The sequence below is a fragment of the Antrostomus carolinensis genome, unplaced genomic scaffold (genome assembly GCF_000700745.2).
Source record: "Antrostomus carolinensis isolate BGI_N321 unplaced genomic scaffold, ASM70074v2 scaffold52493, whole genome shotgun sequence".
Classification (NCBI taxonomy): Eukaryota; Metazoa; Chordata; class Aves; order Caprimulgiformes; family Caprimulgidae; genus Antrostomus; species Antrostomus carolinensis.
Genome location: NW_010304206.1, coordinates 3,249 through 27,887, shown reverse-complemented (window position 1 = coordinate 27,887; position 24,639 = coordinate 3,249). Strand labels below are relative to the sequence as shown.

The window sequence follows — 24,639 nt, the reverse complement described above, 5'->3', positions numbered from 1 at the left end:
ATGCATGTTCTGGACCTATTTGTCTGACGTAAGGCAACTGAAAAGCACAAAGAGTAAGCTGAAGCACATGAATTGCTATAATGTCTGTCCATCAGAAACAGATTATGACAAGTTTTCTTTCTCTAAAATACTTTTCTTATTACTGTAAGTCAGCAAGAGCATTAAACTAGGGTATATCCCCACTGTCTACGCAACAGCTTTAAGGCCAGAGTCTCACCTCTGCATTCCGGAAGACCTTCAGCATGTCCCCATCAAAAGCTTCCACAGTTTTATAATAACCAGTCAAGATCTGTTTCTCAATTGTGGCAAGGTCCAATGGGTCAGAGATCTTTTCATAATAGTCTGCATTTCTAAAATAGGAACAGATGCACAATGTTATTTTCACTACTATTTCAAAGCTGTGCAAATCCACTATAGAAAACTATGGGTTGCTCTGAGAAGCAAGTACTTACTTTTTCTTTGGGGGCAGGTTCAGGAGAGGAGCTGCAAGAGCCTGCCTGGAGGAATCTGGAACAGGAACATACAGATTAGCAACATTTGAGAGAACGAGAAGAAATGGCCTCAAGTTGCACCAGGGGAGATTTAGATTGGATCTGAGAAAAAATGTATTCACCCAAAAGGTAGTCAAGCAGAACAGGCTGCCCAGGGAGGTGGTGGAGTCACCTTCCCTGGTGGGATTTAAAGGACGTGTAGATGAAGTGCTGAGGGACATGGTTTAGAGGTGGAATTGGCAGTGTTGGGTTTATGGTTGGACTCGGTGATCTTAAAGGTCTTTTCGAACCACTACGATTCTATTCTATGCTTTACTTGAGTAAAACTTAAAAGAGACAAGTAAATAACAACATCCAATCTAGGTTAAAAAAGGCTCTTCTACTATTGAAATGCTTTTACATTTCTAGAAGTTGGCTGCTGTAATCGGACTACATGTATCATAATGGAGGATAGTTTCCTTGCAATTCTGTCAATTGTACCTTTTTGCTGAACTACTGAAAAATCCATTTAAAAGGATAGCAATATCTGCAGATTCTGGTGGCAGAGGAAGGGGTTGAGGATAAAGCAAAGTGATTACTGGTAGCAAGAGAAAGAAAAAAAAAAAAAAGGAAGCTTATTTTATGTCCTGAAATAAACTCATTTCTTTTCCTAGTATTTTCTATTCAGAGTCCATTGTTTCGGAGGCTGAAAAAGTCTCCATGGAGGTTTTTTTAGGAGTGTTACCTTCACCTTTATAGGCTATGATGCTATCACATATTTCCTTGAAGATCTGTGCGAGGCGGGCAGCACGAGCCACTTCAATATTCTCTTCAGCTGTTTTTTTTCGTGTTCTCACAGAGCGGGAGGTCTGAAGAGCTGAAAACTGGGTCATGAAGACATCTGAAAGAGGACAAAAAAGAATTATCTCTAAACAAAAAATTAGTTAAAGATTAAATCACAGCATCTTTTCTGATCTAGCAACTCCACACCAATTATTTAAATTACCAAGTTTTCTAAGCTACTGTAACAGTAAAAGGCTTCAGTTTCACATTCTCAAGTCGGCTCTCACTGCTTATAGCTCATCTAAATGGTTAAGCTGGTTATCAAAGTATTTTATGTTGCTGGAGCAAATACAGCATGTCATTGAATTCACCCAAAATATCCACTTCCCAGCTTCTCATGTACTTGACAGTGGGGACCAAATCCTACGTGGCTTTGAAGATTACAGTCCTACAAATGGAGTGCTATTTTTGGAGCAGGATTAATACATTTTCTCTGATAAGTCATAGTTTCTCCCATTCCCATAACTGACTGCATGTCAAAAAGCTTTGTTCTCTAAAGGCCTGAAATCCAGTGAATTATGAGGATAAATGACAATTTTCAAAGTCAGCGCAACTGTTTCTGATCTAGGGATACAGAAAGCAGAAAACAGCCCTTCTTTGTAAGGGTCCAGTCACTGAAAATGTTAAATAGCATCCTCCTCTGATAAACCACTCTTGATGAAATGTGAGACATGGCAACTTCTACCAGGACTTGAGAGACATCAGGGCTGCTGGAGGAACAAGGCGAATCCAGCAACCAGACAAATGGTTTACATAGTACAAACTTCTCATTCTTAAGAAAATAGCATTAAGTGTTTCAGAGGAAAATGCAGAATCCCATAATACAAAAAATACTTTGAAACAGTGAAAGAACTTCTCTCTTACCCTGCTATGTGAAGATAAGGGCACCTGTACAAACACATACATAGGTATTGTTACCTGTATAGCACTCCCTGTATGTATTACAAAAGGTATATGGATCTTGTAGTAACTCTACATTTGATTTATACACAGAACTTACTTAAACTGTTAATGGTCATACAGGTTCTCAAAGTAATAACCTGAGGAACCTGCGTTGGCCTCACCAGATTTAATGTTGCCGTCATCCCGACAGATTCCATTCCAGCGGTTGTACAGTGATGTGGTGTGGATATTGTCACTGACGTGCTTCACTTCCTCTTGTTTTTGTCGGATCTTTTCCCAGTTTCGTACCAAAAATACATGGTGTTTTAGCACAAAATTCCTACAGAAATTAGAAAAGCATTCAAGAATCACCTTCCGACTGTAAAATTAAGTCTTTAACATGTGGAAAAAGATGAATATTCAGAGGTACACTTCTGATGTCAGAGGAGAGGAATTCCACCCTAGATGGTTAACAGAGAATTAAGAACTGCTTACTCAGCCATTTCATGATGCCCCACCTTAAAGCAAACAAATAATTCCAACATTTGCACAACACTCCATTTCTGAGGAAAAACCCACTGAAATAATTCCTTACCTTTCTCTGTTAGACATGGGCTTCATCTGAAGCTGCGGTGTCAGCCTTGTTGGTGCGTTCACACTTTCACTGGGCTCCTCTGGGATGTGGCCCCTCTGGAAAACAGAAAACATTCTGATAGACAGGAAAAACTGCGCCAAGCACTTAGCAAAGCACTTGAAGTAGTTCCTGAGACAGAACCTGTAGTATTTTCCTGAAGTTTAAAATACACAAATACACAGTTTTTTGGTCTGATGGCACAAACTGGGTTCCTACTAAGCTTTATCCATGAAAAAAGCTGACTTTGCTACTTACTCTCTTCTTTAGTTTGTGCTTTGACTTCCTTTTCTCTTTCGACCGTCCAGGCCTTCTGTGGGTGCTCACAGGCTGATTGCTTTTGCTTGAAAGTCCATTCATTCGCTGACTTTTACCCCCAATTATTCCCCTGCATTTGTCAAAACCACATTTGCACAGTTGCTTTGGGGAGGAAAAAAAAAAAAAAGGAGAAATTATTTTAAATAAAACCTGAAACATTTAGATTATCTCTCAATATCTAAAAGGATATCTCAAAAAGGACCTGTTCTGTCAAATACAACACAATAGGTTCTGCTAATCGACCTTCAAGTTTACAGAACTGTTTGTCCTTGGGGAGTTTTTTCAAGGCCTTGCACTGTGATCCTTACCTGTTTTTCAACATTAAATGAATGAAAATTGTAGTCATAAGTCAATTCAGTACCAGCAGGCATGTCTTTAAGTGCATACAATCCAATCCGGTAAACACCATTAACAGACCTGCAGGGAAAATATAATAAATTATTCCCAATAATTAAAAAGAAAACTGTCCTTGTCCACATAGTGGAAGTGTTAGAGAGAAAGGAAGCAACACTTCTGCTGTGCCCTTGATTACACTTGTTCTTAATTTGTACTGTTCTGTTGTTTATTTCCTACAATAAACTCCGAAAGCCAAAAAAGTGAATACCTTATTTATGAAGAGGAAGAAGTTTTGCTTCAAATAGAGAAGCTACAAACTGTACTGGCTGTCATGGCAGATCTATGTATCGACTGCCAAGATTCAGGCCCTCGCCCTAAATCAAAAGCTTACACTGAACATCACACCTCATCTCACAAAATACACTAAAATTAATTGCCTCTCCAATTCTTTTACTTATTTTTTGTGTTGGATTTAAAACTTGATTACTATTGCTTAAATCCAGTAGAATTATCTGAGAATCACAACCTACTCTGCTCTACTACCACCGCAGCTGATTTCTATGATGACCATCTGCTATTTCACTGTAAGTTATTCATTATAAATTGAGCCAAAGTACTTCCTACTAGTCTTGCACTGGATTTCTACTGATAACATAGTACTGATATGACACAAGGTGTGCTGAAATCAGACTACTTCCCTACTTGAAAAACAGTATTTGAATTGCCAGAATGAAAGAATATATAGACACAGGTTATTTTATGGCATTACCTACACTTCAAAATTTGTAGCAGGCTAACAGTATGACGAACAACAAGGTTGGATTTGCCTTGCCAGAAAACTTAGATTCTGCCTCCAAAATGTCCAACACTTGAAAACATTACATTACTTCTCTTGTGCAATGCAAGCATGATAGTAAATATCATTTGCAGTGTTCAGGTTGATTCCCCTCCCTATTTTTAGATCAGATTCTCTTACATAACCTGGTTATCTATATCTTAGTCACTGGTATACCAGTCTTCCAGTAAACAGAATATTTTTCTTACCATTTCTGCATCTCACAGTTAGGATTACAGCTGTGGTTGATAAAACGAGCCTCATTGCCCATACGATAACTATCTATCACCATTCCACTGTCTAAATTCAGGCAGTAATGATCACTGTGATTATGGTACTGCTCAATCATCCGGTTCCTAGGAAGCAACACAGGAAAGTTATTTGTGATTCCGCTTGTTGCTGCAAAGCAAACAGGGAGTAACATAGTAATAGTGCATTCAAGAATTCTGAGAGAGGGTTTTGAAGTAAAAGCAATTATAATCTTTTATATTTTATAGAACCGTACACCTAGAGATGGAGGAAAACCATTATTATACCTATTTTTGTAAGTCAAGGCCATTGACAGAGTTTGGATTAGAATTTAGAAATTTGCTCTTCTGGAATGCTCCCTTTTGGGTTCTGCAGATTATTTGTATACATTTCATATTGATAACCTGTGTATGGAAGAGAAAATGCAAGTATACATTCTTTGGTGTGTGTATATGTATGCATGTGTACAACAATCAGCCTCTCTTTCATTATCTGGGACTGGACACAATTTCTGGAATTATATTAATGGATGACAGCTACCTCTTTTTAGCAAGGGAGCAAGAGTAACAAAAGTCAGTTGTGTTAGCAGTTATCTCTGTATGAGAAGACTGCATTTTCTTCTGATGGAGCTCTAACAGTAGCAGGTATGTCCCTCCAATCTCAATGATCCTATGATGCTGTGTAGTTAACAAGACTACAATTTCTTTCTCTCATCAGTTATTAATGCTCCCACTGGTTCTTTTCTCTTCAAACCTATCTGCAAAAGCTCATTTCCCTTCCTGCACCACTCTGCCCCTCAATTCTATCCTGCACAGTTCAAATCCTGTGCAGGACTCATAATTCTATTAAATTCACATTCAATTATGGCATTTGGCATTTACAGAGCAGATGTGGCAGATGATGCATTCCAAACACTAATCATTCCTCCCTACTTGACTGAGAAAAACTCGGTTGATCAAAGAAGCTGATTTCTGGTGGCTGTGACCAGAAAAGCATTCAATTGTTCCCCTCTGTTTCTGTCTGAGGATTTCCCAGCAATGATAATAGATGCTAAAGTCATTTATTGAGCCTTTCATGCTAAAGCAGCAAATAAATATTTCTACCTGAATTCTTGCTCACTAACAACTTCTCCCAGATATTCAATGATAAACTGTCCTGCTTTCAGGGGTTCTTTGGTACGAATACCCCATCCTTTCTCCTCAGCCCGGAACCTTTCCAGACACTGCACCCATTCATGCCTCTGTATCCGCTGATTACAACACTGTTCACCACAGGGGCATGTGTTTGGTGAACACTCCGCAAAAATCATCCTAAGATAAAAAACAAAGAAGTTAAAGGAAGGTGAATAGCATACTTTTAGATCTATCACACAAATTAAAAAAAAATCCTCTGTTAAACAAAAGTTTATTAAAGAACTAAAATGCTTCTTGTTTTCAAGGTGTAATTCACACAAAGATTTAAAACCTGGCTCTCACTGCTATTCAAAGAGGAAAACTGAGCTTTTAATAGTATCTTCCTCTGAAGAAAGAGATGGGGGAGCATATGTGCAACAGGGAGTTACCCTGTATGCTCTGTAACAATATTTTTATTACTGAGGCTGCATCCAGCACAACTCTTTTCTTAAGATATTATTAGTTGATGTGAAATAATAAATTGAATGAAATTCTCTTATCATAGTCAGTCAGTCTATTTCTAACCTGTTAAGACAGTCCTCCACGCAGCCCTTTCCATTGTCATCATCTGGTTTCTTACAATTGCAGGTAGTGGCCTCATAGCCAGAAAGAGGCTTGACATCCACATAGACATCTGGAGAAAAAAACAACAAAACAAACCCAAACAGAGAAAAGACTTCTTTCCAGGTGAAAAAAATACAACTACCTATCTACAGTATTTTCATTCCAAATCAAAAAAAGAAGGAGGAAGTGTCTTTGGTAGGATGAAGAACATGACAGAAAGGAGGAGTGTCATGTGAGAATTCCACAGTCAACACATTTTAGTAATAAGATTTTACTTACTAGAACGGATTTTTTTATAAAGTGGGACATCTGGCTTTTTATACAACTAAAAGGAAGAGAAAGAAAATGTTAATACATTGCATAAGTGCATCTGTTATTCAAAAGAATGAGGGAAATTATGTTGTGTATGTACGTAAGTTTTGTAAATATCACTAGAAAATAGGGCTGCGTTCTCTTCTTCAGGCTCAGACTGCATTAGCAAACAGGTCAAAAAAAGTACCTGAATAAGCAGAACTTGGGCTTAATGAGTTAGCTGAGCAGTTTTTGTACCATATTGTTTATTTTTCCCATACCACCTGAATAGAGCAGCATGGATAACAGGTATCACGAAGATAGACTATTCTGAGCAATGCTGTTCTTCTGAATAACAAAAAGAATAATAATTATTTCAATCTACTTTGGAGAAAGTATCTTTGGTGGAATCACCATGTACCAACACTTAAAAAAGTGAAAAGGAAAGATTAAGGTGCTTATAAAAACTGTGACTACAGGTAGGAGCCAAGAGAAATGCAGATTCATCTTCTAATTTGAGAAACTTCCTCTGCAGATGGAGATGACTGGAGGGAAAGGGGCAGCTTAGATCACATTTCATAACTTCATCTATATTCCATCCTTTCAAAAAAGCTTTAAGTAATAATTTCAAATTATTACATTTTTCACACACATTTACTGCATTGATAGTCTTCCCTACAGTAACTTACATGGCAGATAGGCACCGTACACGCGATAGAACCGTTGTACAAACAGAACTACACTGTAAGGGTTTTCAATATGCTAGGTAGATACGGAAAACGTTGAGGAAACAGATAAAAATAATTTATTATTTATGTAATAGTGGATAGGTAAGATAAGCAGATGCAAGTAATCTTTGATACATGACATGAAATTGTCCTTGGCTGAAATGTCAACAACGATCATTACTTTAAGATTACATTTTGGTGGCATTACAAGAGTAGTTGGAGCCACAACCACCTGGGGATTTTTCTTACTCATTTACATGCTGAAGTTACATGTCTGAGAGTGCTTTCTTGCAGTAGAGTTGGGGACAGATTTACTGTCCAGCCTGAAATCCTGTGTTAAATCACTTAGTGGAAACTTCTCAGGGAAAAAATTCTCCTATTTTTAGGATTGCACATATTTAAAGCTCTCTGAAAAGAATGTGACTGTTAAACAGTTTCTCTTCTTTCCTCCGTATGAAAATTTCAGCTTGCAAGTGAAAAATAAATTCCACTCTGCTGGGACTGATCCAAGAAAAATAAGGCCTGAAATTTCTCAGTGCTGTTGGCAGTACATGTGAATTCTCCTGGGGCATGTCTAAAACAAGACCATTGCAGAAAGCAGGCACACTACCAAAATAAAAGTCCACAGCTAAATTAATGACTTTTCAGCAGAAACTGATAGGATTGCTATTTTGCAAGAGATGGAAGAATGGAAATTATTCATATTAAATACATACAAAATCCTTTTTTTCCCCTCATACAGTGGCAGCAACAAGAATACTCATCAATATACAGGATATATAAACACAGCTTTCATGTAAGAATCCTCCTATTTTCTTTCTAAGACTTCTGATCATAATCTTGGCAACCAGTAACTTTTTATTTTGTACCTGATTGTGTTTCCACTGCCAGAGGATGTCATAAGGCAGCTGGAAGTCAATCCTCTTTTGTCTGAGATACTTTCCTGAAACAAAAAGGTTTGTAAGTCGCACACACTCATATTCACACATCCCCAAAGGGAAAAAGGGCTGCTCCCAGGCACCCCGCCGAATTCTGATAGGGCCTCTCGACATCTGAAAGTCAAAAAGGCAGAAGAGCAGAATCCTCCCAGAACATTGTGTTTGTTCGTGGCGAGCACAGGGAAGAGCCCTGCACGACACTATCTTTCGCGTTCTACTCTGTCGTCATACTCAGGTTTAAACCTTTATCAACAGTGAGGAAAGCTGCTGTCTGAGACATGAGATGCCCGGTGAGGTAGGTGGCAGAGAGGAGCTGCCTCCTGCATGGATGACTGATCCTTACAGATGCCATTGAACACCAACTGGTACAGTTAAACTCTTAAAAGCAGCACCAGGAACCCTGCAGGTGTCACCCGGGAGGGGTCAGTGAATGTGAGCTACCAAAGGGACAACAGCAAATAACTGACAACTGAATACAACTGCGTGCCTTACAGTAAAACCTAGTAACTTCTGTGTAGAAATCTCAACGGTGACATTTCCTCCTGAGCACACGTGAATACAATGATTTATCACAGAGAACAAGCATGCATTAAAAAAATCTGCATGCACAATTCACACAAGACAGTAAATCACAATATTGCATTCAAAGAAACCAAATTAGTTTTGAAAATCGTATCCAAGCCTGATCCTATGACCCCTACCAAAGGAGACTTAAGAATGAATTCAGACTTGGCAAACACATTCCTAAATGTTTCGGAAAGACTTCAAGATGATCTGTATTTTCAGCAATAACTGAAACTCATTTTAGACAGGAGTTACTACCTTCATTGTAGATTTAGTCTTTATTCTAAAATTTACTGTCACCCCTAACCTCCTCCCAAAAGAAGGAAACTGACCCATTACATAGATTATCCTAAGTTGGAAGGGACCCATGAGGATCATCACTTTGTTAACATAAGACCTGAGGTCTGACATGAGCGCTAAGTTACTTCAAGTCCAGATTAAAATGTTCTCTTATCATTTTGCTGGAATAGTGTGTCACAGAATCGCAGTGAGAAGAGTGACTAAGGATGAAGTGTTAGTCCCATGTCTGATTTTCCCAGCTTTCCTAAATGTTACAAGTGCTTTTACGCTTCTCCAGCAATAGTCTGGGGTTTCACGTAAAGTCACACACATACCACTGGAAAATAAAAATTGTAATGTTTTCTTTACAATTTACTTTTCATTTTCAATGCTTTATTCACCCATAGCAGGTTCCAGGAAAGAGCTAAATCTGCCGGGAATCTGCTTTCACTTCTATGACCTCAGCAGGCAAAACAAAAGGCTCTTTCAGGTGCCCTGGCACCGTGCCTGGAGTGCAGGGAAGGTCTCTCCAGCCCTTGTCAAGTGGGCACCAGTGCAGTCATCTGGCAGAGTCACAGAACAGCCTCGACTGGAAAAGCCCTCCAAGATCATTGAGTCCAACCATGAACCCAACACTGACCAGTCCCCTATGACTAACCCATGTCCCTCAGCACTGTGTCTACACGACTCTTCAATCCCTCCAGGGATGGGGACTCCACCACTGCCCTGGGCAACCCCTTCCAATGCCTCAGAACCCTTTCAGCAAAGAAGTTCTTCCTCACATCCCATCTCAACTGCCCTGGCCACAACTGGAGCCCATTTCCTCTTGTCCTGTCCCTTGGTCCTTGGTTGAACAGACCCACCCCCACTTCTCTGCACCCTCCTTTCAGGGAGTTGGACAGAGCCACAAGGTCTTCCCTGAGTCCTAAACCTTGTACCTCTGCTTTGTGGTTAAACCACTCTCCAGCTACCTCATACAGAGTAATCGAAGCAGCTTTATCTTCAGTGCAGGAGCTTGTTTGTGTCTGGTAGCACAAACAAATGTGAGGTCAGGGCCTCGTGAAGAGAAAAGAGAACAGGATTGTGGCACTGCAAACTGAACCTGAGTACCTTGACAGATGGTTTCGTCGTGCAACAGAGTTATATGACCCAATTCAAAAAGGAATTAAGAAAGGTGGCATTTTTGAGAATTTAAATTAACACCTTCAGTTCTGAAATCTGTTCTGCAGTTACTGATTCACACAGATCTGTCAAACTCTTCGCCTGCTATTAACTCTCTGGGAAAGTCAAAGCTGTGTCAAAAAAGTTTAGTTAAAGAAGACAAACCAATTATATGTTTGTATTTGATGAGACAAATATTCCTACCAAACAATGTGGAATTTCCCGAACTCCCTTTGCATGACAGTACTTGAAGTAAGAAATCACAGCATTTTAAAAGCTGAAACAATTACTTGAAAAATAAATCAATCTTGACTTGTCCTGGGAAATTACATGAGCTACAAAAATGGGAGATCATGGCCATCCCCTCCAGGCAGTTCAGTCCAGTGGACTGGACTTGTGAACAGCACTCTGCAGCTCCACGAGTTCTAAATGCTCATGCTAGCCTTGGGTTATGGTCAAGAAAAGCCCTAAACTTAATTTCTATTCTACCCGAGACCTCAAAATGGGGATGAAATAAGAACTTATATAACAGCTGATGTTTTCATTCTTCCTCACTTCTATCTATGCTTAAAGACAGACATAATGAAGCGCATGGGGGAATTTATTATTGTACGCTTAGTTTTTGAGATTTAACAAATGGTCTTAATTGGCTATTCTGCTGTAATATTAGTTTGAAAAGCAGACTACTGTACTGCATTTAAGCAAAAGTGTTATGGCAGTTAAAGGAGGTTTTAAACTAAACCGGTGTTTTCTTATGGTAAACAAAAAATGAGAACAAAGCAAAAAAAAAAAGCCTCGAGTACAGCTTTTGCACTGAACACCACAGACAGAAGAGTATGACCTTTGGCAAAGTTCATATGCTGAAAGCCATGGGTAACCTGGCAAGGCGATAAAACAAAAAAACAAGAAAAAAGGGAGAGAGGCAAAGAGACTGTGAAGTCCAAACAGACTCCTTCCATGTCACCTAAGTGCGATACTTATTTCCCAACAACTAAAATACACATGAAGTACCCACCAACATGAATAGGGGCTGGAAACAATCCATGCTCATGTTCTCCAGGAGTGTACTCCAGCTTTTCTTTCTTTAATTGTATGAGGCGGCTCTTTGGACTGTGGACGACAGGAACAACAACAACAAAAAATCAGAATGAAGAACACCTGTCATTTGCAAAAAACATATTTTCTGTTTTAATTAAGGCATGAATGTCTAGAACATCAAGCAAGAGAATAATTATAGAAATGGTAAAAAAAAATGGACTCCCAGATTACTTGCCAAATACATTTATCATACTAATTTCAAAACTCATTATTTCATTTTTCTTCATAACTGCTATTCAGGTAACACCATCAACTTGAAATTAGAATCATGGAATCACAGAATCACAGTGTTTGGAAAAGACCTTTAAGATCATTGAGTCCAACCATAAACCCAACACTGTCAATTCCACCTCTAAACCATGTCCCTCAGCACCTTCTCTACCCATCTTTTAAATCCCACCAGGGAAGGTGACTCCACCACCTCCCTGGGCAGCCTGTTCCAATGCTTCACACCCTTTTGGTGGAGAAGGTTTTCCTCAGATCCAATCTAAACCTCCCTTGGCGCCAACTTGAGGCCATTTCCTCTTGTCCTGTCCCTTGGGCCTTGGTTGAACAGACCCACCCCCACCTCTCTCCACCCTCCTCCAAGGGACTTGCACAGAGCCACAAGGTCTCCCCTCAGCCTCCTTTTCTCCAGGCTCAACACCCCCAGTTCCCTCAGCCACAAGGGAACTCAGCACACTTGTGCTCCAGACCCTTCCCCAGCTCCGTTGCCCTTCTCTGGACACGCTCCAGCACCTCCATGTCCTTCTTGGAGTCAGGGGCCCAACACTGAACCCAGCACTCGAGGTGCAGCCTCACCAGTGCCCAGTGCAGGGGGAAGAGAACTTCCCTGGTCCCACCTTCCAGTAGATCAACACTGCTGCCCAACTTGGTGTAGTCTGCCTACTTACTGAGGGTGCCCTCGATCCCCTTGTCCAGATCATTGATAAAGATATCAAACAGAAATTCCTAGTATGTGATATATAAGTAATAACTAAGATTACAAAAAGAAAAGATCAACAAACCATAACTGATGTTGCTTGCTTAGGTATTTGACATGCTAGTCACATAGTGCCTGATTTCCTAATTTGCTAAGAGCAAACGTTTACATGCTCCAACTTTAGAAGGATGTTCACCAAGAAAAGCAGGAAAAGAACAGAAATCAAAGTTAAAAAAGCAATGAGACGCCCCCTTTACAGAAGAAAAAAATAGGAATATGAAATAAGAATGGTTGTATGTGTCCAACAGATGTCAAACCACCTGGCTCAGTCACCTGTCTTTCTAAACATCTCCTTTTGATTACTGACAACACATGGAAAGAAAAAACTGATGTGGTTATATTCAGTACTGCAACCCTGCAACATTTAGAAGAGACTTCTAAATGTTAAATATACCAAAGATTAAAATTATATTGAAGTCTATTAAAGTTTACTGAAGTTTTTTAAGGGGTTTATTTTAATAGCTGGACATAGAACTGAGAGCTGACTCAATAAAAAATGTGATACTGTTTAACTAGTGAATGCAAAATGCAAAGTAAAAACAAATTCTGAGATACAGATATCAACAACTGAAAATAATTACTGAAGGTCTGAAACAGCACTGATGGACTGCAATAATCTGTGGTTCATACAAGCTTCTGACACTTTCTAGATTTCTGGTACTTATTTCACAAGTATAACAAGTTCCTAAATGTTAGTGAAATAAAATACTGCTGAAACAAGGGCTCTGTTGCACTAAATGCTGTATATACTCTTCATTAAACAACTCTCCTTTTAATAAAGTTATATGGCAAGGCTCTCATTATGATACATTTGCATTTAACTTAATGTGTACAGGTGGACACATAGTTAACCTAATGAAAAAGCAGTAACATTCTCTCATACAGTAAGGGTTACAGGTTTTAAATAATATGACCCTCTGTTTACTGATGGCAGGAATAATTTCATTTGCTTTGGCAAACAGACAGCTCCTTTGCCCACCTGGCAAAAATTATATTCTAGAGAGGATTAAAAAAACCCCACAACCCCCCAAAAAACAAACCAAACAAAAAAACCCCCAAGTCCTAACTCATATCTTCTTTGTGCTGCACTGAATCATCAAGACTTGCAAAGAAAGGCCACAAAGGAATTACTTACAAGACCTGGAAAACAAGTTCTTATCAAGAGGAAAAGGAAAGGTGTTTTGAAAAGGCAAAATGTGAACCTCTGTTTCCAAGAGGCAAGCAAAGCCTTAAACCAAAGGCAGAGAAAAAGGAAAAAACATTCAATAGAAAAGTGACTTAATCCAAGCCAAATGTGCACCCTTTAACGCCCACACATTCAGCGGCAATGAAGCCAACGGAAAAATAAATTATGGTAAATAAACTGCAAGGAAGAAACCAGTATAGAAAGGAAAAGCAAAAGGCAATTATGTAAAAACACAGAATATAACATGAATTTCTTCAGGCACTGCAGACCCACCCGTCTTAGACCTTGTCACAAAGAACGCTGGGGAAAGCACCTATTCTGTTTTCCTTCCAAACACAGCGATGAAGTATTGTTAGAGGCATGTAAAAAATTGTTATGACAAATCAGTAAGCTGAACAAAGGTCATCAAAACTTCAGGGACTTCAGAGAGAAAGGTTGAGATGTCAAAATAAAGCATAGTTATTCATGAAAAAAAGGGAATATACTAAAATAATCAAGTAGAAACAATACATACAGTTTTATAAACATAAATACCATGCAAAAAAAAAAGCCTCATCGATTAAAAAAGGCATCTCTACACTATCAAGAAAAAGTGTACGATAACAGGCCCACATGCTCCCACTAGGACGATAATGAGCTATTTTAGGTCAGGGTTTCTGGGCAGGCAATGCAGGTTCTGGTTTTGTTTAGCTGCTATCTTCATGAGAAGACCTCTCCCCTTCCCTTTGCTGAGCCACGCCGACAGCCTTGCAGAAGCTTAAATCTGGTGTCAGGGCCCCGAATGCCACCAGCACACCTTCATGAGCCTGACCAGCCTCCCAGGGAGCTTCAACCCACCTCCTCTTCTACAGTCCTGCAGAGCCATTTCCGCTCAGCCCTGGACATTCAGTCCCTGCCTGGACTGCCTTGTGGGAGCATCCAGTTCCAGCTCAGCCACAGGAGCTGTGGATCTGGTGCTGAGCCAGGCACTGGCTTCCTGGCTTGACCCTGGACTGTGTCTGACCTCGCTTACCATCACTAGACCTGATCCTGACCTGCAGATCAACTTTCCCACTTAACCTTGGCCTGTCATGTCACTACAGACTGGTCTGGCAATCCGGACTCTTGCTGACACTGGTCTGTCCGACTCACCTCACTCAGGGCTGTGGGACTGAGAACAGGTCTCCTTTGCTACTGCTTGGATCGCATTCTGTTTGTGTCACTCTTTAACTAAGCTGGAATCCTTACAAGCTAGATACACCTTGCTACAGATGGTGCAGGAATTCCCAGGATTAAACCGACTGTCCTCGCAGACTCCTAGGATGAGTCGACTCTGCGCTGCTATCAAGGACAAGTACCTGCTCATTTTCATACCAGCCTCTTTAAGATGTTTCCCTCAATAAGCAGATATCATGATTGTTGCAGTCAAAAGGCAAAAGATCTCTCCAGAAAGCCAGGATCACTCTCTCCTCTTCAAGCAAGGCAGTTAGAACAGGGTGAGACCTCACCAGTAATCACAGAGAACTGCTACCTTCTAACATTGCAGGTTAGCACACTTTCAACAACAAGCTGGAGAAGGACATTTCTGGTCACTTGACAGACTGAAACATAAGCCTGGCTATGGAAGAAATGCTTCCCCTCTCTATAATCGACTGCCGAAAGTCGTTTGGTTCAGTTTCTGTGGGGACAAATTTAAAATGCTCGTATTGTAAATGGTCCACTTACCAACAAGAGACTAACCTGGCCTCTCTTTGCGAGCTCCCTGGAACAAAGTGATGGTGAATTGATTTTTTTGCTGAAGATCAGAACATCTTGAACTATTCTGCAAAGGCTGAATCTCAGAATGTCAGTCTAAAGTCTCAGGCAAATTCAGAATGGAACAAAGACCAGAACCACACCCTTCTTTCTAGTACCTCCATTTCTCTTCACCCCTTTCCTTTCTTTTTTTCTGATCTGGTGTTCCATTTCTATTCCCACTCTCCAGCTTCTAGTGTCTTCTCCCACCACCGTTAACATGTTGGCTGGGATTTTTGAGGCCTGGAGCCCAATCTTCTCTCCAAGACCATCGTTTGACAAATATTTTAAGTCAGTATAAGCTGCCTTTGATGGTCCCCACCTTCTGCTGGTGTAACTCTTGGTATGATTGCAAGGTTAAGTGCACCAGGAAACCTACTGTGGAAGGCTGATGTGGAAGGCTGGCTTTCATCTGAATCAGTATCCCAGCCTGGTTCAGTTCCCCTGGTCATCACGACGGGACAAAGGAAGGGACAGAACAGGGACATAAGCCACAAAGGTGAGGACAAAGTAAAATGGATTCTTCAGTGCAATGCTGACTTATGCCAACTTAAAGCATCTTAAACTGTCATTTTAATTCAGCTGGCTGATTTTTCAATAGATTTGCTTCTAAAATGTTCAGTTACCTACTCTGAGTCATCCTGCAGCTCCACAAACTCTAACATCAGCAAAATGGAGGCACTGTAGGAGCAATGTCTCTATCAGGTGGAAACACTACATCCCAGAAGAGCAAGAGGCCTGCACTAAACTGTGCAACCATCATCTCTGACCAGCTGTGGATACCTAATGATGGGTGAGATGCAATTTAGCATTGATCACAGAAAATTCTATAGATTACACTTTTACAATGAGGACTCATATTTATTATTACTGATTGAAATAATATATACTATAAAAATATTATATTTCCCTAAAATATACACAACATTTTGATTAATTAATAATTTACTAATTATTATTAAATTTCTTTGGTGAACTAGACTTTGCACTCCTCTAGGAAAGCCACTGTTGGGTAAATAGAGAACGACTCCTGTACAAAATCCTCCTTTGTCCTCAAAGCTGCAGCCTTCTGCAATCACACACTGAACTCCTCTTCAGCAAAAGATCTGTGTAATTCTTCCAGTGGGAGCTGAGGATTCTGGAAAACTCACGTGGAGGTTGACATCAGATCAGCTAATGCTGTCTACAAAATTAGATTCGGAAATTGAGGTAGAATTAAGACTGACTCCAGAAACATTTTATTCTTCATTCATTTGCAAGGAATCAAAGTCTGAGCTTTCTTCACTGTGTTTTAATAAAGTTTCTAAATCAAGGTGAGTTGAAGTAAAATCCTGCTGAGGCAAACTGTACAATTCAAGTGGCTGTAGAGAAATAATGCAGACTTTCCTCTTTTAACAGTAGATTAAAACTGGCAATGACATGCCAAACATTTTCTGTGCTGTGTTTAGCAGTTGGATGTGACTGATCTAGAGAGAGGCTGTAAATTGTAACAGTGAACCTCAGTAACATTTTCACTACTTTCTATGTTCTAATGAAGTTTAGGAAGTATTTTTAAAAGATGCAATGGAGTAGGAAAATGGTTTTTAAGGCAGTGTCTGCAACTGAACACTGCAAACAGAAAAATGGTGAGTACAACAACCATTACCAGCAAAGGCAGAGCTGTTTTAATGGAGACAGTTACAACACTTAACTGTACCATCACTAGAGGGTGCCATACAATTACAGAGTTCCATTTCTGTTCTCAACCAAGATCATGTTTTCATACTCATACAGCAGGAAGTTATACAAATAACAAGGTAACAACATGAACTTCTGCTCTCCTCCTGCACTGAGAGAGGGCTGACTGTGCAGCAGAACTGGAACAGCAAGTTACATCAGTAGAAAATTTAACTACAAAAAAGTGACTATTGTTCTTCTGATTTAGTTTGCTGAACCAATTTAACAAAGAAAAGACCCAGTGTCAGCATGAAGGAATGGTGGGATATGCCTTTCAAGTTGCAGCTTGCTGTAAGATAAGACACCTAATGGAGATGGCCACAGTTCTGTCCCTGCCCAGCTATGCACTTCCACGCCCTGTTTCAGTATCAGTGTTCAAACAATCCTGCAGAGAGGGAGGGAGTTCAGATTGTGTAGGCAGCACTGGCCTCCTTGGTAGGGTAAAGTTTCCTCAGTGTTCTTAAGCAGCTCATCACAAACATCGGTATCAGTGCAAGGGAAGAACTCAGTGTGAGGAGCAACAGGCTCCTCAACAGGGGAAGACCAAATCAAAGCTCTGCTCCCAGGGAACTGCAATGCAAAATGTGACGGGAGAGGGAGGGTTGTTAAGCAGAGCTGACCTTTGTCATGGTCTTCTCCAGGGCTGTGAACTTGATTCCCCTATCACCCACTATACCTACAAACTTGACTTTCACTTTCTGTATTCACACAATTTTTCAAATGACATCTTTGCATACTGTCTAGGAAATAAAGGTCCACTCTTTGCTGACTGAGTCTGACAACGTAACTAACATTTTATAATAAAGAACAAGAGAAGTCTCTCTCAGGTCCCCTCTTAAGACAACAGACCTCATTTTTATGATAGCACACCTGAATGTTGCATGATTGCATATACCACTGACAGGACATCCAAATGCTGAAAATTTTAGCACATCTGCTTTCAAACTATTAGAAACATAAGCAGTCTCACTGTGATCAGACCTGTATCTTTGTCTTTTCCTTAGGGTCTTGAACCTTTCATTGATGCCTTCATTCTACTATGAAAGAAGACACCAGGAGAAGGTGAAAAACTACACTAGCAGTCTTCCAGTGGTCTCTGTAACATTTTTAAGTGGTCTACAATGTAATGAGAAGGTGCCCAGTTTTCTTTCTTTTTAATCTGTCAGATCATATTGTAAGAGAAGTGCAATTCTTGATTTCAACACATTTGTCCAAATGGCTGAAGAAAACTTACGTAACTACAAATGGAAGCAGAAGTGAGCTGGTTATCAGAAACAGGAGATGTCCACTTTCTAACGTACACTAGGTTTTGAGCCAACCAGTGGAAAAATAAAATAATGCTGGATTTTTACTCTAAACATAGAAAGTGAAGGAGATGAACCTCACTTAGCTGCACAAACAGGGTGCATATCTGAAATTCTTTCACACAAAAGATGACCAGTCACCATCATTCAGTCAATAAAACCAGAAAACTAATGTCCCCTTTTATGTAGACACTGTCCTCAGTACCTGAACACCTCAAGCTCTCTCAGGACTGTTACTTCTGTAATCGTTAAGACCGTTGAATGAAGCTCTCTTACCTTCTTCAAGGCAATACTGAGAAACACTTTCAGATTGGTGGAGGCTGCTTTCTGACTGGGGTTACATTTTAAATCTTCACTGGGTCAGATTCTGATAATTATAATGCGTGTAATTTTTCAGAGGCTTGAATTAAGTTGAATGTTTTATTTCAGCTACTCATTAGCAGCAGCTCTTTATGGCTCTAGTTGAAAGGAGACAGTTTCCACTGGCATGTCAGACAGCAGCTTTTCACTGGTATTACTTACTCTGTTGTTTTGTACACATCAGAGTAGAGCCCTGCCTTCTGGTACTTCTTCTTTGGGGGTCGAGGTGCTTTTTTCTCACGCTGGGCTAGAGAAGGCAAAGGCTGCTCAGTGTTTTCAGATTCATGTGGTTTCCCAAGGGCATCATGTGGACTGGGAGGTTCAGCTACTGTCTCAGAAAAACTGGAAGAAAAAGTAAAGATTAAAGATTATCTTATTGTATTTCTTACCATAAATATTATCTTGCCATATTTCCTTATTCCTCTCTATCTGGCCAGCAGAAAAAAAATGTCCATGTTTCTGAATTACTGGATGTCTCTCAGCTCTTTTAAAAATGCAATTCAATGATCACGATCAAGTGGTGGTTAAGAACAATCATAAGAAATGTTCAATCTTTTTATAGTAATGTTACTATTGATTATTACAAAAAGAATGTTGTTTATACTAATAATGTTTATCCCCTGGAGCTTCAGTCGAGTAATTTAGAAGGTGGCTTATGCTATCTGCTTTTGTACTCTAAAAATAGTATGTGGTAAACCTTTTCTTAGCCTTCAGGAGAGCCATACAATACTCCCTTTGAACATGTGGTTCCAGCAACATTCTGTGAATCTAAATGCCTATATTACAAACACAAATAGATGGTTATTTTTTCAGAACTATTCTGAAAATGCATGACTTCTCGAAGAGTCTGATCTGTTTGTATTGATGACTTTGGGGATAAGCATGTGAAGATTAGACCAGAGAGAGATTTCTGGTGTGGCCCTTTACCAGCCAGTGATTCCACAGGTGCACACCTTAACTCCTCCTTGCTGCTTTGGTTTTACTCTTTATTTGCTGTGTATCAACTGATCTCACCTGACATTCTGTGTTCCTTGCAAGTATTTGTTTCTAATGAATATGAGTAACGCTCTTTAAGATTCCCATGACACATGTAGCTCTTACAGTTCCTTATTCCGCACATGATGAAGGAACAATCTTTGCTATGATATCTGATCAGTATACCTGTTACCAACTCATTAAAAACATTCTTCACCAAGACATTCATACAACTTGCTTCACTTGATACACAAGCACAAACCCAACAGCTTTAGATTACCCGAGGTTCCATCCTTTTTTGGGGTGTGTTCAGTAACTTAGGAAGACCATAAGCAAACTTAAAATGACATGTTGGTTCCCTCTAAACTGAACTCCTTAATAACAACAAATGTAACAAGCAGAGCTCATTAGAGTAGGATTCTTTCATGGACTGAAATGTTAGAAAATCAGCAATGACTATACTGAGGGTGCAAAATTGTAAGGAAATTACCTCTTATTGCTCTCCTGTTCATCTTCTGGTAGAGACTTTTGTCGCTTCCTGGCCTGTTCCTCTGAAAGCCACCTCTTTCTCTTCCAGCCTTTTCGGTGATCTGTATTCAAATTCACACTCTGCACTACAGCTTCAATCACGTCTGTGATGGTATCAGGTCCAAGGTGTAAGGGACTGCTGCTTTCTTCTCTTTTATCTAACTCCTGACTGACCAGTCGAGCCGCCTGGAAAGCTTGCATCGAAACAACAGCCTGCATCGGGTATTTCCGGGGCCTACCTGGCCTGCGCTTCACAAAATTATTCCCTGTCCGTGACTGCCTTTGCAGCTTTTTGGCTTTCAAAATTTTATTGACATGGTCAAGATTCTTTTTTGTTGCCAAGATCTTGTTATAATTGCACATTTTCCTAGCTTGTCGCTGCATGGCTTCAACCACACTTCTCTTGAGATGATGTGGGGAATAGCTGTTTGATAGTCTATCTGACAGAAGCGAGATATTATCGCTGCAGGAGCTGCTGGGAATTGCTGGAGCGATGACGCTGTCCTGTTTCCCCAGACCTCTCTCCCTACTGTGGTTTCGAGCAGGACTAGCTGATGGTGGAACAGACACGTTTGCAATGACTGCTTCTAAAGTTTTGTCCAAAGTAGCCTGGCCTTCATGTTGTGCCATGCGCTGCAGCAAGCTGTCCACTGGGTCATCAACAGCAGTTGCCAGCCTTGCTCCCCGTGTAGGTGCTCCAACCACTGAAACACAAACAACCATACACTGAGACAGACTGCAAGTACAATCAAATAAGGTTTGAATTGAAATATATTAGCTGGATAGACTGACAGTCTTTTCTATCCTATAATTGCCTGGAATGTTCAACAAGACATCAATTTCTGCAACACAAGTTCTAATGGGAACGGGATCTAGCGATGCAAGTGGAAAGTCTACATTTTATAACATCTGTTTTAACATACCATTATTTTCTCTTTATTCCCACACAGTCCCCCACTTCTAAGAGCAAAGAGGGCATTCCCTATGTACATACAGTTCTCAAGTTTCTTTCTATTCAACACTAAGAAACCCTCTGTGCACAGAAAATTTAAATACTGAGAAAAAACTGAGCAACATCTTAAATGTTTTTAAACTATTTTTTCTTTTTCGTAGTACTGAAACAACTTTTTCATTGCTCTTGGAGTTTCTTTATCAAAAACACAAACATAATGATGACAGAACTGACTGCAATAAAGAACAGGATTGGATAAAGGTAAGTCAAAATATCCGGACAAATGAGAAAGGCTAATTTACACAGGAAGTAAAATTAGATCTCACTTTTTAAACAAAATGTTATATGCTTTAAAGCTGCAGACTAGTATTTGAAAAAGAGAATTTCCAGGTCAGCCATATAGATTATGCTGTATTAAAATGGCTTTGTTCCAAACTAAGAGCTTCCCAAAGCTGCCCTGCTGGTTCTTAGTGATAACATTTAATTAGAAGAAACCCTGTTCTTTCTGGAATAAAATGGATGCTGTCTTCTCATAAATATATCACAATTGCACATTAGCATTTACAAAACGTTACTGTAATTGCCTCCAATTATTTAGATTAGATCTACTTAAACAAGTAGGTCCTAAGCTGTAGACTGAAGAGCACATACTAGTGTAAAGGTAACTGCTAAAGGGAAGACAACAACGTGTTTTTATAAAAGGGTTTCTATCATTTGACAGGAGGGAGATTAGGCATTAGCCTACAAAGACAAAGCACGCACAGTTTAAAATAAATATTTTCTAGTCCTAGTGCTCACTAGTCCATGTGTGGTACTCTGGAGAAATGTACTCCTCATTAAGATTCCAAAGTCATGAATTCGCAAGTGCCAGTGACAATGTGCTTCAAAGAGGGCACAGTTTAAAGGGGGAAGAATCAGCATAACAAGTTCTAAAAATCCTCCTATGAACGTTCTTCCTACGGGGTGAAAAAGTAACAGAGAAACATACTTGTCAGGTCACTGCTGTAAGCTTAACTCTGATCACTTGGAAAACCTAGCAACGTGAACAACTGTGGAAGAACTGGAAGGATTCACACTTTCAGCTTTCAGTTTTAGATGAAATAATAAAGATAAATTACCCTTTGTTTTCTTATGGTCTTTAAATACACATCAGGATGGAGCTGAGGATTCCTCACAGAAACACCATCTGTTTAGCACAGTGAGCTCTGTAAACAGCTGCAGTATCCAGCAATAACCCAACTACACAACACAACATTTGGATACAGAGTCTAATGGATGTCCTTGAACTACTGTTTCTGTTTGGAAACTGATCCAAAAGGATGGGACAACTGAAGGCTACAATCCCCGAAACAGCTGCAGCCCGGGTCAAGCACGCTTGCAGCCCTTGGTAACAAAGCAGCTCTCTGACAAATGCACTGAAATCCCACATGCATTCCAGATCTACGGAAAATATAACAAAGACGGGTCTTTTCAGCTGCATCATCAGTTCAATGACTTTGAAGTTTATACTTGTGATTAATTTCATTCTTATGCTCTCCTGCACAAAATACGCCTGAACTTTTAAGACCTTCCTATATGCAGACTTACACTGACTGCAGTTGTCCCTTTAAAATGAGCAAATCAAAGAAAGTTAACAAGACAGAGCAGAAAAAAAGAGAACGCTTCTTCACTGCATATGATTTTCTTTAGTATATGCTGAATAAAGTATCTGTTGCAAATATCTGTTTAAGGGGAAGAAGAAATAGCAGCTTTGACACATTCTTCCTATATGGAAATCATAACTAGTTCTGTAAGTACCAATCCTAAGGATGTTTACTAGAAATCTGCAATCAACTTTGGTGCCTAAGGACGTCTGAATTCTGCTAACAGGAATCCTTTCTACAACTGGGCTTCTTATGAAATCAGTCAACATTACGGATTTTCTTGTGTCCAACCATAGGTAAGCTCACATCACGTGTTCCTCAGAGGGACTGCAAACAGGGTCTGTTTTTACTACAGGGCTGACAACTTGCTGGTAAGATACAGGAAACAAACATTTTCAGATCTTCCCTCTGACAATTTGGTTAATGGATTTGACAGTTTTGTAGGTGTGAAAATGTGACAGATAGCAACACACCTGCATTCACACACCATGACTGGACAAGCTTGACCTCCTTACAAAAGAAAGCTCAAAACACATCAGAAGTACCTTTCCCTTCCTTGTGAAGTGAACAAAGATGGGATTTCCTCAAGGAGCAACCTGCACAGTACGTCACCCCACGGCTGTGAAAGCCAGCTCCCTTGCTATCCTGCTGGCATACGTTTGCTCAACTTCACCAAGATTTTGTGCATCTGAGACTTGGTCCTCATTTGACAGAACGGATGAGAATGCTACCAGAGTTCCCACGACCTTCAGTACTTCCATCTCTCTCCTACTATCATTTTTGACCTGCCTAGGGTCATTCATAACTGTATCAGTGATGACTGGGATGAGCTGCTCCATCACCTCAGCAGGATTCTCAGATGCTACAAAGCAAACATAGGAGCACACCCCATCTTGATCCTAACTGTTACCTATCCAAGGGCAGAAAACTGTCTGTCTTCAGAACAGGGCAGAAGTCAAGCTCTTTCCCATGGAGGAATTAATCTATTCATCTAATTCACTGATTAACCACAGTATCACAGACTAAACTGACCTGGTGAGGAACCAAATTCCACCCTGCCATAGCTATGCTGCTGTTTCTACAAGTGCCATCTCAAGTTTCCCTATTCCACAACCCAATTTGTATCTTAAAATATAAGTGGAAAAACTCAGTATCTCCACAAACATATTACTGGTGTTAAAGTTCTCACAGCAACGCTGTCTCAGCAGTCTGTAGTAGCGTAGGTGTTAGCATAGCAATGATCCCAAGAACAAGGCCACCAAATAATACTTGCCTGTAGAAGATGTGCTCTCAGATGTCGATCTCTTTCTGGAAGGGCTGCAGTTTGTGCTCTCTGACTTCTCTGACTGCCTCTGGGAAGGTTTGTCCTGTGTTGGCAAAGTGCCTGAAAAGCAGATCAGGGAAGAGAAAAGCACAAAAAAAATCATTTCAGTCTGGCAGTGCAGCACCCTGTAGATGCTAAATATTCAAACTAAGATTACTCTTTTTTAGCTTTAGGAACATTTGCTTGCTCTGATGCATGTAGGTGGAGAAGGACGGAAACAGACCATCAAGAAGGAATTTCTCACAGGCTAGTGGCACTGGTAGGATAATAAACAACCCAAGAGAAAAAGCCACTTAATATCATCAGAGTATTAGCTTTCACATAAAAAAAGAAAACAAAAATCCATATACCTACTTTCAAATGAACCCCCTAGCTTCACTCCTTGATATTCACAGAACAGTTGAGTTTGGAAAAGACCTCTGCAGATTACTTTGACCAACTGGTCTGCTCAAACCACAGTCAACTAGATCAGGTTGCTCAGGGCCACCACGTTCAGTTGGGTTTTTTCGTTGCCTCCTGTCCTATCACCGGGCACCC

At 40.1% G+C, this 24,639-nt stretch overlaps 1 protein-coding gene across 1 annotated transcript in view; it reads right to left on the bottom strand.

Annotated features, from left to right (window-relative positions):
• The window catches only part of LOC104522130 (histone-lysine N-methyltransferase ASH1L-like), a gene marked incomplete at both ends in the record, with an annotated part of 31,811 nt that extends 7,649 nt beyond the window's left edge, over positions 1-24,162 (bottom strand). The window contains 16 exons of the mRNA XM_029084099.1: positions 218-350; positions 453-507; positions 1,216-1,371; positions 2,378-2,535; positions 2,791-2,885; positions 3,085-3,246; positions 3,453-3,561; positions 4,525-4,671; positions 5,668-5,874; positions 6,262-6,370; positions 6,580-6,625; positions 8,189-8,262; positions 11,277-11,371; positions 18,843-19,022; positions 20,146-20,887; positions 24,052-24,162. Coding sequence (XP_028939932.1) covers positions 218-350; positions 453-507; positions 1,216-1,371; positions 2,378-2,535; positions 2,791-2,885; positions 3,085-3,246; positions 3,453-3,561; positions 4,525-4,671; positions 5,668-5,874; positions 6,262-6,370; positions 6,580-6,625; positions 8,189-8,262; positions 11,277-11,371; positions 18,843-19,022; positions 20,146-20,887; positions 24,052-24,162 — 2,579 coding nt within the window. The remainder of the gene's footprint in view (positions 1-217; positions 351-452; positions 508-1,215; positions 1,372-2,377; positions 2,536-2,790; positions 2,886-3,084; positions 3,247-3,452; positions 3,562-4,524; positions 4,672-5,667; positions 5,875-6,261; positions 6,371-6,579; positions 6,626-8,188; positions 8,263-11,276; positions 11,372-18,842; positions 19,023-20,145; positions 20,888-24,051) is intronic.
• Positions 24,163-24,639: the final 477 nt, after the last annotated feature.